Source organism: Phodopus roborovskii, unplaced genomic scaffold (genome assembly GCF_943737965.1).
Source record: "Phodopus roborovskii unplaced genomic scaffold, PHOROB, whole genome shotgun sequence".
NCBI lineage: Eukaryota > Metazoa > Chordata > Mammalia > Rodentia > Cricetidae > Phodopus > Phodopus roborovskii.
In genome coordinates, this window is record NW_026126578.1 from 4,058,035 (window position 1) to 4,072,567 (window position 14,533).

General features: G+C 39.7%; 1 protein-coding gene across 1 annotated transcript in view; it reads left to right on the top strand.

Annotated features, from left to right (window-relative positions):
• Positions 1-14,533, top strand: part of Grm7 (glutamate metabotropic receptor 7) — an 803,889-nt gene that overhangs the window by 647,075 nt on the left and 142,281 nt on the right. Inside the window, 1 exon segment of the mRNA XM_051203689.1 lies at positions 2,575-3,510. Coding sequence (XP_051059646.1) covers positions 2,575-3,510 — 936 coding nt within the window.

The window sequence follows — 14,533 nt, forward strand, 5'->3', positions numbered from 1 at the left end:
GATGGCAGCCAATAACTTACTGCCTCAAAAAGATATTGTTTCAAATGAACTTATTATGGCTTATATTTAGTTAGATTTATTAGTGCTGACTTGGGTTTTATTCTCAGACAAATGAATTCACATGAAAGACCTCAGAACATTCTTGGATCTCTGGTTCAAGTTGAAACCCAACTTTTTGTTAAGGATGTTTTGACATTTTGCTGCACATGTTTGTTTATTGAGTTAGGTATTGGAGTCAGACTTTTCTTTGGGGCCCAGCTCACAAGTAATGACAAGTAGACTTATTATTAATTTTGAAATCTTGGTCTTAGCTTAGGCTTGTCTCACTAGTTCTTAAAACTTAAGTGAACTCATTTATAGTAATCTACATTCTGCCATGTGGCTTTACCTTTCTTCCAACCCTCGCCTCCTGTTTCCTCTCTGTGTCTCACTGGTGAATCTTACCTTTCTTCTTCCCAGAGTTCTCTCTCTGCCTGAAGTCCCCTCATACCTCCTGCCTAGCTATTGGCTGTTCAATTTTTTTATTACACCAATCACAGCAATACATCTTTACACAGAGTGCAATTAACCCACAACAAGGTCTTTTGGTTCAAAGTGTGAATGCTGCTCAGATACAAATGTTGATGGGAGCCAGCTTCCTGCTCTATGCTGCATCCCACATTAACAGCATCAAAATTCCACTGACTGATAAAGTTATATTTCCTGTTTCTCCTACCTCCCAAAAATAGATCTTAAATGTTTTGAAGTTTCTAGCATCTTTCTAATCTATCTTTGGTGCAATTATATTAAAATTCTAATTAGGTCAATATGAAAAATTCAGTTAGACAAAATCAGCCATATCTCTTTGATGGGATTTATTTATAAAATAATTAACAGACTGTTTATCTTTGTAAGCCTGTTTCTACCAAAACTATGTGGTTATAGCATCCCGTTCTCAAGCTCTAGTTACAGGCAACAGAAGTACAAATTCTTCTGAGGTAACATAGATGATGTACCAGGAGAAAATAACTATCTCACACCATGACATTGTCTAAAGCAATGTCTACTACAGGCGCTACTCTATGCAAGAGCTTAGAGAGAACCCTCTGCTCTGATCTCTCTCTGTTGGCTTATTTTTCTAGCACATTCATTCCTGTAGCCACAAGCACTGTCCAACAAGGCCAATAATTTTATTTCCTGCAATCTCAGGTAATGAACTGAAACTAAATTATCTGATATGACACAGGGATCTCATGGCTTGGAGTTTGATGTGACAGTTGACAAGAGCGGTCGCTAAGCAGGCCTGAGCACTGTCACTTGGGTTCTTCTTGTTAAAGAGGTACATTCTCAGGCCCTGTTCCAGACTGTATGAATGAGAAAAATCTGGAAATAGATCTCAGCAAGACTTACTGAATTCCCTCCAAGTGAACCAAACACATGTTCAAGCTAGGGAAGAGCTATGGTGTACTGTCTGGCCAGACCTGAATCATGTATGCACCCCTCAGCATCTGTGTGCAAATTACAGTTCCCGTGGGGGTAGAGAAGGGATGAGAGGAACCCATAGCAAGAAAGAAAGGTAGATAAAGTGCTGGTCGTGAGGGAAAATGCCAGTGCCAGTAGCATCTAGTTCAGTAACAAAGTTCTCCTTAGTGTTTCCCAGAACACAACTGACTTCCCCAGAAGCCAATATTCCAATGCAGCCAATACTTTCCAGTCTCTGTGGTACCACAGAGATTTGGTTTTAATTTTGCCTTTAGAGAGATGGTTGGCAAACCTTTAAATGTTTCCATACCACTCAATCCTTACATTTCCTTACATATTACTTCTTGCATGCTGTGATGTTGCCCATGAAGCCTGAAACAATGAGCACTATTGCTGATCTATGGTAAGAAACCAGGTGCATCTGTCTGTCCCAGCATCCCTCAATGACCAGGGCCATTATCTGAGGGACTGTGAAAGTCTCTGTAAAATCCTGCAGGGAAGTGGTAAGCACTACAGTGTTATCTAAAATTATATTAAGTTTCTCTCTCTCTCTCTTTCTTACTCTCCCCCCCCCCGTGTGTGTGTGTCTGTTTGTGTGTGTGTGTGTGTGTGTGTACATGTGTGTGTGTGTGAACACCTATTTTGAGAAATAAGGTGTGTTTTGGTATTACTGTTGGTTTTGAGCGCCTCTCCTTCAACTTGAGACTTTGTACTCACCTGGGGAAGTATTGCACGAATTGTATTTGGTCTTCATAATAAAAATCCAGAGTCAGATATTCAGATATTAGGGGGTGAAAGCAGAAAGATCAGAAAAGCAAAGCAGCCAACACCTAGAGCTCCTATCTCTATGAAATCCTCAGACTGAAAAGAAATTGAATTCCTGTCTCCTCCCAACTTACCATTTCCTCTCTCTGCCCAGCCATATCATTTCCATATCTCTACAGGGGAGGCACAGTTGATCATATGTCCATGTATTTCTGTTCAGCTGCTCTGGAGAGTTCCCTGTGCTACTGTTAGCTGCAGTAATGTTGGCACTTTTTGTCATTCATGCTTTTTTATGACTCTAATGTAAATGACCTGCCTGTTTTCTCTCATTTCTTATTCTATACACAGATAGAAGACATGCAATGGGGCAAAGGAGTTCGGGAGATCCCATCCTCTGTATGCACATTGCCTTGCAAACCTGGACAGAGGAAGAAGACACAGAAGGGAACCCCTTGTTGCTGGACCTGTGAGCCCTGTGACGGATACCAATATCAGTTTGACGAGATGACATGTCAACATTGTCCCTATGACCAGAGGCCCAATGAGAATCGAACTGGCTGTCAGAACATCCCCATCATCAAACTGGAGTGGCACTCTCCCTGGGCTGTCATTCCTGTCTTCCTGGCAATGTTGGGGATCATTGCCACCATCTTTGTCATGGCCACTTTCATCCGCTACAATGACACACCTATTGTCCGGGCTTCTGGGCGAGAACTCAGCTACGTTTTATTGACTGGCATCTTTCTCTGCTACATCATAACCTTCTTAATGATTGCCAAACCAGATGTGGCAGTGTGTTCTTTCCGGCGTGTATTCTTGGGCTTGGGCATGTGCATCAGTTATGCAGCCCTTTTAACAAAAACCAACCGAATTTATCGCATATTTGAGCAGGGCAAGAAATCAGTGACAGCTCCCAGACTCATTAGCCCAACATCACAACTGGCGATCACTTCCAGCTTAATATCAGTGCAGCTTCTAGGTGTCTTCATTTGGTTTGGGGTTGACCCACCCAACATCATCATAGACTATGATGAACACAAGACAATGAACCCAGAGCAAGCCAGGGGAGTTCTCAAATGTGACATCACAGACCTTCAAATCATTTGCTCTTTGGGATATAGCATTCTTCTCATGGTCACATGTACTGTGTATGCCATCAAAACTCGGGGTGTACCAGAGAATTTTAATGAAGCCAAGCCCATTGGATTCACTATGTATACCACGTGTATTGTATGGCTTGCCTTCATCCCTATATTTTTTGGCACTGCACAGTCAGCAGAAAAGGTAAGTGAAAATGTACATCTCACTGTGCATTCCAGAAATGTCTGGTTCTGTGCATATAGAAACAAAATTGACTGTGTCTTCCAAAGAGATTTATATATACAGAATAGAATATTCAAAAATATAAGAATGCTGAACTAATAGCTTAATGATGCAAGAGTTTAAAATTTTCAGTAGGATAGTCCCCTTTTGTGTCCTTTTCAAGTAAATATGTTTATATAAGATTAGTATCCAGAACAAGATGATCTACTCTAACTAAATGAAGCCTTTCTTCCCACTCACTTACCATTCCTATTCTTACATGAATGCTTCTTTAGGATAGATGTTAGTCACAGTACTTGTTTTCCAGGTGTGCCATTAATGCATTGCACTCACTCATCATTATTAGTATCACTAGAGATCAGTAGTTCTCAACATGTAGGTCAGGACACTTTTGAGGGTCAAACAACTCTTTCATAATGGTGGCCTAAGACCATCAGAAAACAGATATTTACATTTCAATTCACAACAATCGCAAATTTACAATTATAAAGTAGTAGCAAAAATACTTTTACAATTGGGGTCACCACAACATGAAACATTAAGGGTTTCAACATTTGGAAGGAGAGTTGAGAATCACTGCTACAGATGTTCTGTCTTTTTAGTAGCTCATCTAGGCTTGTACTGCAGATATAGTGCACAAGCTATATGGTGATAGAGTTGCCCAGTTGCATACCCATCAAATACAACTAGATGGGCTGATATATAAGGACATCAGTTAATCTGTATCATTTTTCTGACAGTGTAGTACAACTTAATTTAAGCAAGCAATCACGATGAGAGCTACAGTTTTCAAAGAGAAACAGGAGAGAATAGTGGAGAGAGAGATTAGGATACCAATGTTTGTAGTTGGTGCAAAATATAGTGAATAAACATGTCCTTGCATGTATTGATAAATTAATGAATCCACAAATTACAAATTATTCTGTTTTTTAAATGTGGTTAATGCATATTTAGCTGTATGTGTGAATTGCATACCAAGTATGTAACCCTGAAGTATTGTTCCTAGATATGATGTATACACATTAATATTTACATTCATCCATCTGGCTGTAGTTTTATAAATATGCAAATTATATGAGCAGTGTGAGCAGCACTGCTGCAATACTATGGCTGATGCTTGAAGAGACTGAGTCCTTAGTCACTCATATAGGAGAAAGCCCTATTAGAAATTAAATACATTGAGTACATAGAACATCAGGGGTCATTACATTGCAATTTAATTTAACACATATGCTAATGCTTTTTATTGTTTTTTTTTACGTGTGTGTATGTGTGTGTGTGTGTGTACACATACACATGTCCATGCCATAACACACATGTGGAAGTCAGAGGGCAACTTTCACGGGCTGGTTCTCTCCTCCTACCATGTGGATCTAGGGGACAGACCCTAGGTCATCAGTATTTGTAGCAACCACATTTACTTGGTGATCTATCTTTCTCATGCTTAGACAAAGCTGTTAAGGGTTTAAAGACTTAGATACGGAAAACAGGATTAAGTTGGAATATATAAAATCTTATACAATTGATAATGCCAGAAATTTGTTTAGTAATTTATTAATACCTCTGTTTCATATGTGTGTGTTTTTTGTTTTGTTTTTGTTTTTTTTTTTTTATTCCAAGATTCATGGCATTTAGCTCGTTTTCCTGCTGAAATGGTTCCAGAACTATAACCTAGCCTTTTAAAAATGGTTATCTCATGAAAGAAAGCAAAATTCTCAAACTAAGGGCACTGAATAGCTCTAGACTATGGCTTTCATTGTAAAAATATCTTACAGGAAATTCTTCTAAAATATATAGTCATTGAACATTGGCTGCTTCCAACAGTTTTTTTTTTTTTTTCAGATTCATAAGGTATGTTTATTGTCTGTGAAACCAACTTGAATTTCATTTTATTTCCTATCCTTGGGCCAAGGGAATAGTAAAATATGAGTTAGGGTTCTGAAATGCAATAGAAATAGAAAAAAATGTAAATGTGTGCTGTAGGTTGGGAACTAGTATAACTTTTTTGGAGAGGACAATGACTGTCATCAAACTGCACAAAGATAATTCTTTTGTTGTTAAAAAACAAAACAATGTCATATGCAGAAGGTTAAAGGGATCAATTATGTCCTACGTACTTATTCTCAATGACATAAAAGTGTCACAGTAATATTGGAAGTATATCTTGTTGCCTCTTCTTACTGATATAAAAATGTAAGAATGACTGCATAGTGTTAGAACTGTAGATTGTTGTACTGTTGCTTTAAGAGTGTTTTTGCTGTGTTATTTTATCCTTCATTTTGAACCATATCTACTTGTGACTGTGGGGCTTTTTTAGGTAAGATCACATGTGTTATCGTTTACAAATCTGGAACTGATATAAGGTTTTTGGGAAATTCAATCATTGATTCCAGTTTCTGTTGATGACATTTTGTTGGTAGAACCAGACTAGTGGACAAGATTAAACTGTCCATACAATATGATTTCTAATCCTTCAGTTTTACAAGTCTTTCTTATCTTCGTACACTCTTCACGGCTTATAATGTTTTACATGGTTCATTGGCATAATTAAAAGTGCTGAACTAGGAACAATGGATTTATAGACAAAAATTCACACACTCTAATGACAGGCATATGGCTAGAGAAATATGAGTGATCAATTAAGAAAATCACTCTGTGTATATGCAACCATAGCATATAAATTACACAGAGGCCAGCTGCCAAATGAAACAAAGAAATCACAGAAAAATTCATGTAGTTTTATTTATTTATTTATTTTTGCTAAGTTGGCAACCTTACAAAGTCACAAACATTCCATTTTGTTCTGATAATAGTTTAAGTACCCCAAGTAGAATTCTATTGTCTCAGAAAAAAAAAATCAACAGTAAATTCTGTAATAACTATTTACTGTGTTGCAGAATTGAAGTCCATTTTGATTCTTCTAAGGATAGCTCTGTGAAATTTCTCACTGGTTTATTTTACTAGTAGAACACAGAGACCAAACAAGGTTTTTATTTTCGATATAAAATGTCATCCCAGTGAAATTTATTTCTGTTTTAGGAACAATGCAAAGGATCACTGTTACCTTGCTTGATCATTGCTGTCCTATGACTTTCTAGAATTAGATCCCTGAAATATGATCAGAGATGGTATGATAAACATTAGCCATACTGGAATAGAGTCTAAGAATTGGGAATTATCTATAGGTGTGACTATGGAGAGATGGAGTGGGAGGAGGTGTGGGAGGGAGAACTGTGCTTGGAATATGAGATGAAATTAAAAAAGAAAACTTAAAAAAATATAAAAGAGTCCACACAATAGTATAAATAGTGAAATAATACCACATAATACCATCTCAGAGATGGTAATTATTCTGGCCACTGTCTGCTCAAAGATTAGATTGTTTTCTATGAAAAACAGTGATTAGGTCAGTGGTTGTATTATTAGAGGGAGTAGTCTGCATAAAAGTTGGTGTTGCCAAAATTTCAGGGACAATGTAACTGATCCATTTATCTCAAGATTTGTAACCACTTGTTATCTGAAGTAGTTTCTAGGCATGTTTATACTATATAACCAATCAATGAATTGGTGCATATAGAAGTCTCCCAAGATCATGCCCCCTGCTAACATTATAGTTTGATAAAGTCAACTGTGGTGCTTGCAGTGCAGTGTTAATGCTGCTAGCATCAGGCAGAATCCCTGGAATTAAGGGGTGTTTGTCTGTACATTGTTTCTTTTATGTGAGCAATGGCATAAGCTTTGTCAAGCCCGACTGCACCTAAGAAAGCAGAACTTGGCAAATGGGTAGGGGGCCGGAGGCCTCAGAGACAGAGGATTGTGTGCACTGTGCAGTTATTTGCCCATAAATGTGTGAGAAGAGGAGGAATGATTAAAGCGATTTAGGGCAGGGGGGCATTCATTGCTGCAAGTTGACCTGGTTTCAAAGATGTTCAGCATCAGGCCCACCCACGGGCCACATTTCTGCACATAGCGGAACAGAACCAGGCTATAAAGGAAATCTTCAATGAGAGAATCCCTTTTGTCTAATGGAGTACCATTCTATTGGATGATAGGACTATGGCCGTTGATAGCAAGCATCTAAACTCGTGCTGGGACCAGATGTGGTAGTAGGAAAGGGAGATAGGAACATTTCTGCAGAAATTGGAATCTTGTCTTCCACATATGAGAGTAGCTCCAAAAATATTATCACCAAGTGAAATCTGCCCCTACTGGGATCAGGAATGCTATGACATGATATTTCCACTCCCAAATCTCAAAGTTTATCTAAAGGAGTACCACACAGGTGTTGTCATCACATCAAACTGACTGACTAGAACTAGAGTTTTTGTCTTGTTTTTTTTTTTTTTTTTGTTTTGTTTTTGTTTTTTTTTGTTTTTGTTTTTGTTTGGTTTGGTTCCTTTTTTTTCTTGTTTCCTAGTTTGCTATCAGATGCTGTGATAAACACCATGGCCAAAAGCAATTGGGAGTTGGAAAGAGGTTGACTTGGTTTACACCTCTGCCATGGTCCATCATTGAGGCAAGCCAGCCAGGAAGCAGAAACCACGAAGGAAAGCTGTTTACTAGGTTGCTTCTCATGACCCAGAACAAGCCCCCACAATGGTCTGGATCCACCCATATCAATAGTCAAGAAAAGGACCCACAGACTTGCCTACAGGACAGTCTGATGGAGACAGTTCCACAGTTGAGGTTCCTTCTTTGTCCTAGATGACTCTATACTTATGTAAAACTGACAAAAACTCACCAACAAAGAGGGCTTGGATTTTTTGCTGTTGTTCTCAATTTGGTTTGTTTACCTTGAGAAAATGGAGATTTCACTCTCCAGTCCTGGCTATTCTGGAATTCACTATGTAGGCTAGGCTGGCCTTGAACCACATTTTCCCTCTACCTCCAGAGTGCCAGGGCCTGTAGGCAGGAGCCACCACATCCAGCTGGCTCTATCTAACTCCTCTTGAATCTATGCAGACTGCACAAAAGTGTGTAAGCAGGGAACCATGGGTATTTGGGAATGGAAAAATCACACCTGCTCTCTGAAGATGAAATGAGCAGTGTTGAAAAGCAATAGCAGCAAAAAGAACACTGTGAAATGGTTACTGTAATAAAGGGACAGATGATGGCACTTGAAGATAGTCCAGAAGGGCAAGAAAAGTAGAGTGGGTTCAAATCTACTTTTAACTTTTGAATGTTGCTAGGCTGAGCCTTATCTTGCATTTTAAACACCATTGTTTTGTTATTTAAACAGGCACATAGTTTCTTTTCAGTTGTTAGTCTTATTTATGTATTTATTTATTTATTTATTTATGTATTTATTTATTTATTTATTGGTTTTGCTTCGTTTTTATTGATACAGGTTTTTTCTGTGTTGCTCTGGTTGTCCTGGAACTCACTCTGTAGACCAGGCTGGCCTTGAACTCACAGAGATCTGCCTGCATCTGCCTCCTGGTTGCTAGAATTAAAGGCCAGAGCCACTACACCTAGCTCAGTTGTTAAATTTTGTAAAGAACATTTCCACTATTCAATGTTTATTTAAATAAGAACTAGGTAAAGAAAGAACTTACATCAGTTGGCTTCAGCTTTCCACTTTCTCCACTACATAGTCATACATACACAAGTATATAAAATCTATTTTCCCTCCTAGAATGATGAGAAAGAACCTTCAACTTGAATCCAAAGTCAGGTGAGGCATGTTTGACATGTGTAGATTTTGCCAGGGCTGTGTGTGCATCATGCCATGCCAGTATCCAGTATCCATGATGTTTATTGAGATCCTGTTTCTGCCTTTTGGGTTTGTCTATTCATATTTATGTCTGAGGCCTATGAAAATGCCACTGTTTTGTTTCCTGCTGTGATGGTAGCAAGCACTGAGCTTCTTTCTAAGCAGTCCTCTGAAACTGGTTGTTTTCAAATTCAGCAGTATGTAGCTAAGGGTAAGGCCATCCCATCCTGCCTGCTAGGACTGGCCAGCTCGTTTGGGAGGAGACTCATGGAATGAATGGAGTTTTCACCATCTTGGTCCCTTGATTAGTCAGATAGGAGGAGGGAGACTCCCAGCAAAGCAGAACTGGTACAGAGAGTGGAAATCATTGCACTCAAAGGCTTGAAAGAGAAAACCCTGCTGTACAGGAAGACTCAATGACAGTCCTAGATTCTGTCCACTGTCTACTCCAGTTTGCAGCTCTTTGTGGAGACTAACCCCAAAGTCCCATTAACCTCTAAGGTTTCTTCCTTCTTATGAACTCAACCAGGTACCAGGAGGCAGGGCCCATCTTATAAGTAGAATCAGGATAATCAGAAAGGGCTTTGTGCTTTGAATTTCTTAGAGCATCAGAGACCACTTCTGAGTTTCAAAAAGAGTACAGGAAATCACCGTAGAGCAAGATCTGACGAGATACAGTTGAATACTTCAGCCTGTCTGGTATCTTCATCAAACACACTGGGAAGACATTGGGCTGAGCTTGCCACAGCACTATATTATTGAAGATCAGAAATACTGCCTACATATAGTCTCCCTTAGTTTTGTTATTCTCAGTAGGATTTCAGTTTCTTCCATTCATGAAGAATCTATGGCTTTTTGCCTGAAATCAGGTAGTCATCAGCTACCACTTGTGTCTTGAGCCCTCTTAATAACATTCCCCTCTTCTGGAACCATGTACTTTCCATTGGCCCAGCTTGCTAGCCAGTGCCTTTAGCAACTCCACCCAACTCCTCTAGCTTTGGCCATAAATGTTTGGCCATAAAGCATCAGTAAGGGAATCACCTCAATTTTGTATTCAGTCAGTATATATGAGGAATATATAGAAATAGATATAGGTAGAGCAGCATAAAGGGCCCCATTACATCACCCCATGAGTGCTTCTTTCCTTGAAGGTCTCAGATGTCTCTGTAGCTAATGAGTCACTAGTAACAACACAGTGATAGACGGCTGAATGATTTAAATAGCTAGTCACACATGCTATCTTGCACTACAGCTCGCCAATCCTCATTTTCAACTCTTCTGTGCAATCCTTTAGTGATTTACCACAGGCAAGAGGCTGGTATGTGTTCCAGAAAGGCCTGATTTATATATGAGTCCCTTGATCACACATGGGAGATCCTGGCTGACAGACCCAAAGCCCTAGATCAGTTTGTAATGATTGGGTTTTAGCATCCAAGAACAGGTATTTAAGCTGGCTTAAACTGCCCCAGATTCTGTCTATACCATTGTATTTCTCTGGTTTTATTCCCAGCAACCTGTTACAGTGACTACGTTAGGACATTGGAGCCAAATAGCCTTGTCGAAGAGGCCAGGGTAGCTGTCAGGTACTGAGCCAAATGTTCCATGAATGAGGTACTTGGTTTTAAACCTGCTAGTAGGCCATCATTTTTTTTTGTCTGATGTTCCCCAAAACACACACACACACACTTTCATAAGACATAGAAATAATAGAAATAATAGGAATTTTGTTTTGCAGATATTTATTTGAAAGCAAAGAACCAAGTGGAATTTTATACTTTTTTTTTTTTGTAGTGAAATCCAAGTAAATTTTTACTGTACTTTACAATGTTACTTGGAGTAAAGGGCAAGCAATACATGATTTTTAAGCCCTTACTACCTTTGGTGTTCTCTCTGAACTACGTTGCCTAAGTACAGCAGAGCTGAGACTAGAAGCAGAATTTTCAGATATACCAACGGTGCAAATACATTATAAAGAGCCCATATGTAGTACGCAGGTGTGTGTGTGTGTGTGTGTGTGTGTGTTTGGTGTGTTACAATGTCCTCAGACAAAATGACTTTCTTATCTTTTCATAGGATTAAAGCTATGTCCTGATGACTAGTCTCTGAAGTTGGTGTGGCTCTGATTAGCATTTTTCTTTTATCTTAATTCAGTTTTTCACTCTAGCTGGTCGGAAAAGAAAATTTAAAGGAAGGAGGAGTGGAGATTTTGGCATCTGATGCCCTGACAGAAACGATGGTATCAATCAGGGGTTCTCTGGGGTCTGAAATTGAAAATTATTCCTCTCAGTTGTCTGTGGACTCGCATTCAACTGCAAATTCTGGTTGACTGTTTGACTGGTAATCAACAGTGAATGTTTTCATCCAAGGTCTGAAAAGAACCTGGTTAGTAAATGCCCCCAAACAAGCGCTGTCAACTGCCTTTGTTCCCTACAACAACACTATTTATTTCTTTTCCTCCAGTCACTGCACTTTGCAGCTGTATATTCCTCAAGACCATTTTTAAATAACCACCTTCTTTTCAGAATGGTTGCTCTTATTTAAGTGTCTGTGCTGTTCCCCAAGACCCCAACAGCAGGTGATCACATCAGGCCCTTTTGAAAAATCTTTCCAGCAGGTTCTGTTGGTAGTATTATAGCCTCTCTGCCAGCACCATAATCAGAACTGCAGGTAAATTCTGCCTTGGTACTTAAGAGGCTGCTGTCAGGGATCGCAAACCTCAGCTAGTGGTTCTGTTGTAGTGACTGCTAGTTACGGGACTGAGCTTCATTGAGACATAGCCATGTACATGCATGTTGATGCATTGAGTTCCATTTTCTAAGACAGGGTTCCTGCTAAGAGTCTAAGCATGGCTGGGACATAGCACATGACCTGGAAGTAGAAGTACCGTGGTTCTATGACAAAAGAAGTTTGCTAATCATGCCTTCCATGGCCTGTTGTTGTCTCATCTTTTGAGCCTGCATTCCCTACTCTGCAATTTTTCTGTTTTCTTTTTTCTGAGTTCCTTTCAGTCTTGTTAGGTTTGGGGGAGTGAGTGGGTAGGCTGCAGAGTGGGTAAGATGCAGATAAAGATGGTAGGTTGAATGGTCCTCTAGGAAAGAGGTTAGTGCCCTAGCACTCTATGATCGGTCTCAGGTAGAAGGCTTATTCTAACCAGAAAAAGCAAGGTGTTCCCTCTTAGAGGCTTCCAAGAGAAGGAGGGCTATTGCATTGTAAGGGGACAGGCTTAGTCAATATGCTTTTTATACAGTAGGGGAACAGTACACTCATGCCTTAGGCTTCATAACAGGTGTCACTTTTTATGTAGGTTTGGTTCATGTATAACCCATAGAAGATGATAGTTGTCTGGCAGTTCCCTGGACCATCTGAGTGTGAGGGAGAGTATATTCTCTCCATATTCACAGTCCTCTGTGCTTAGGATTATTTACTCAGAGGACATGAATTGTCTCACAGTCTCTGTTACTTTTGCCTCTGAATATACTGTGGCTATTTCCCTTGTACAAAATATGCCTTCAGTCAATAATGCTGTCACTCATACCATGTCCATCTGATCATTTAGATCTGTCTGCGGTTCATATCTAGAAGGCCTTTGAGCTTTATACTATTCCAAGCTACAGTGATCTTGCTCCATTTTTATTCTGTTTTTTTCCCAGCTATCCATCAGGAACTGATGCTACTTATTGCTTTGTTGTTTTGAAAATAAACAAATAAGCAAACAAATCTTGCATATGCTTGGTGCCCTATAAATCTTATCAAGGGTATAGCCTGTGCCCCATGCCAGATCTGCCACCTGTCCTCAATAAGACAAGTGAAAGAGTCAAATTAAGAGCAGAACTCATAAAAATGATGTTTACCCAGTATGGCTACATCAACAAAAGAAAAGGGGGAGACAAAGAGATACAGAAAACAATACCTTTTTCAAGTCTATCTTTGGGATCCTGAAGCAATACTAAAGTATAAATAGAAAGCCGAGGACATGTGTGCCTAAGAAGCCCCACTTAAGATCAATCATTGCCTGGGCTTCAGTATTCCCTGTAAAGTGCTATGGGAAGTTACTAAACTGGGTGAAATCTCTTTTGGGAAGACAAATTTCCCTTCTGGCTGGAGCCTCATTTTCTTCTAGCATGGGATTATTGGAGAAATTCTTCTATCTTAGGGGTCCATTGTTTCAATAGTGTTCTCGTGAGATTGAGAGATACCGTGTGTGTCTCTTTCAAACAGCAATTCTCCACCTTCCTAAAACTGTGACCTCTTAATATATTTTTCTTCATGCCGTTGTGACCTCAAACCATAAAATTATTTCATTGCTGCTTCTTAGCTGTGATTTGGCTACTTTTATGAATCATAATGTAAATACATGGTATGCAGGGTATCTTATACGTGATCCTGAAGAGGCTGTGACCCAGAGACTGAGAACTTCTGTTTTAGAACATCTTCGCTTCTGCTGGGCTTGATACATGAGTGTCATGAGCATAGGCCATGGCCTATCTCCTTCTGTGATTCCCTAGGGTTCCACACAGTAATTCATACACAGGCCCTGCTCAGTACACCTGAGTGGATTCCCTGAATCTAGTTTGGAGCAGGATCCAATGTCTACCATCAATGAATGCTTTAAAATGAGAGAGATATATTAATTAGTCTCTTTAAAAACTGCTGTGATAAAGCCACAGGAATGTAGGTTTAGAGCAAGGCACGAGTGGCTACCGGGAATTTGACCTGAGGTCCTCATTCTTGTGCAGCAAGTACTTTACCCACTAAGTCTTTTCCCCTGCCCCAATGTGCAGTTTAGGCAGTTTCCAGTTCTTGTTCTTTCATGAATCTCAAACTTAAGGTCAACTACATGCAAGGTAGTTGTCTGGCTGCAGGGGACAATACAGGGAATCAAAGTCCTTTGTTTCATGGGTTCTGCATTTTGTACAGTAGAAGAACACTGTACATTCTGGGAACAAATGGCAAAGGAACAGAGCACCTCTGGGACTCCTATTATAGCTGAGTGCAGTCAGGGAAGGCTGGGGGGATTCTTCAAGAAGAATCTCCCATGAAATGAGACTGCAAAGGTAATGGAGAGAAAGGGGATGAGGAGAGCTGTGACAGGCTGGCAGGGTGGAGGTAGAAAATCATAGAGCAATGAAGCAGGGCTTTGCTCCTGCAGAGAATGGGGGCTGCTCCTGGAGAAAATGGGACTGATGCTGGATAGAATGAGTGACTGTTTCTGCAGAGAATGCGGGCTATGTTCCTGTAGAAGATGCAGAAGAACTTCTGCAAAGCTTCGGA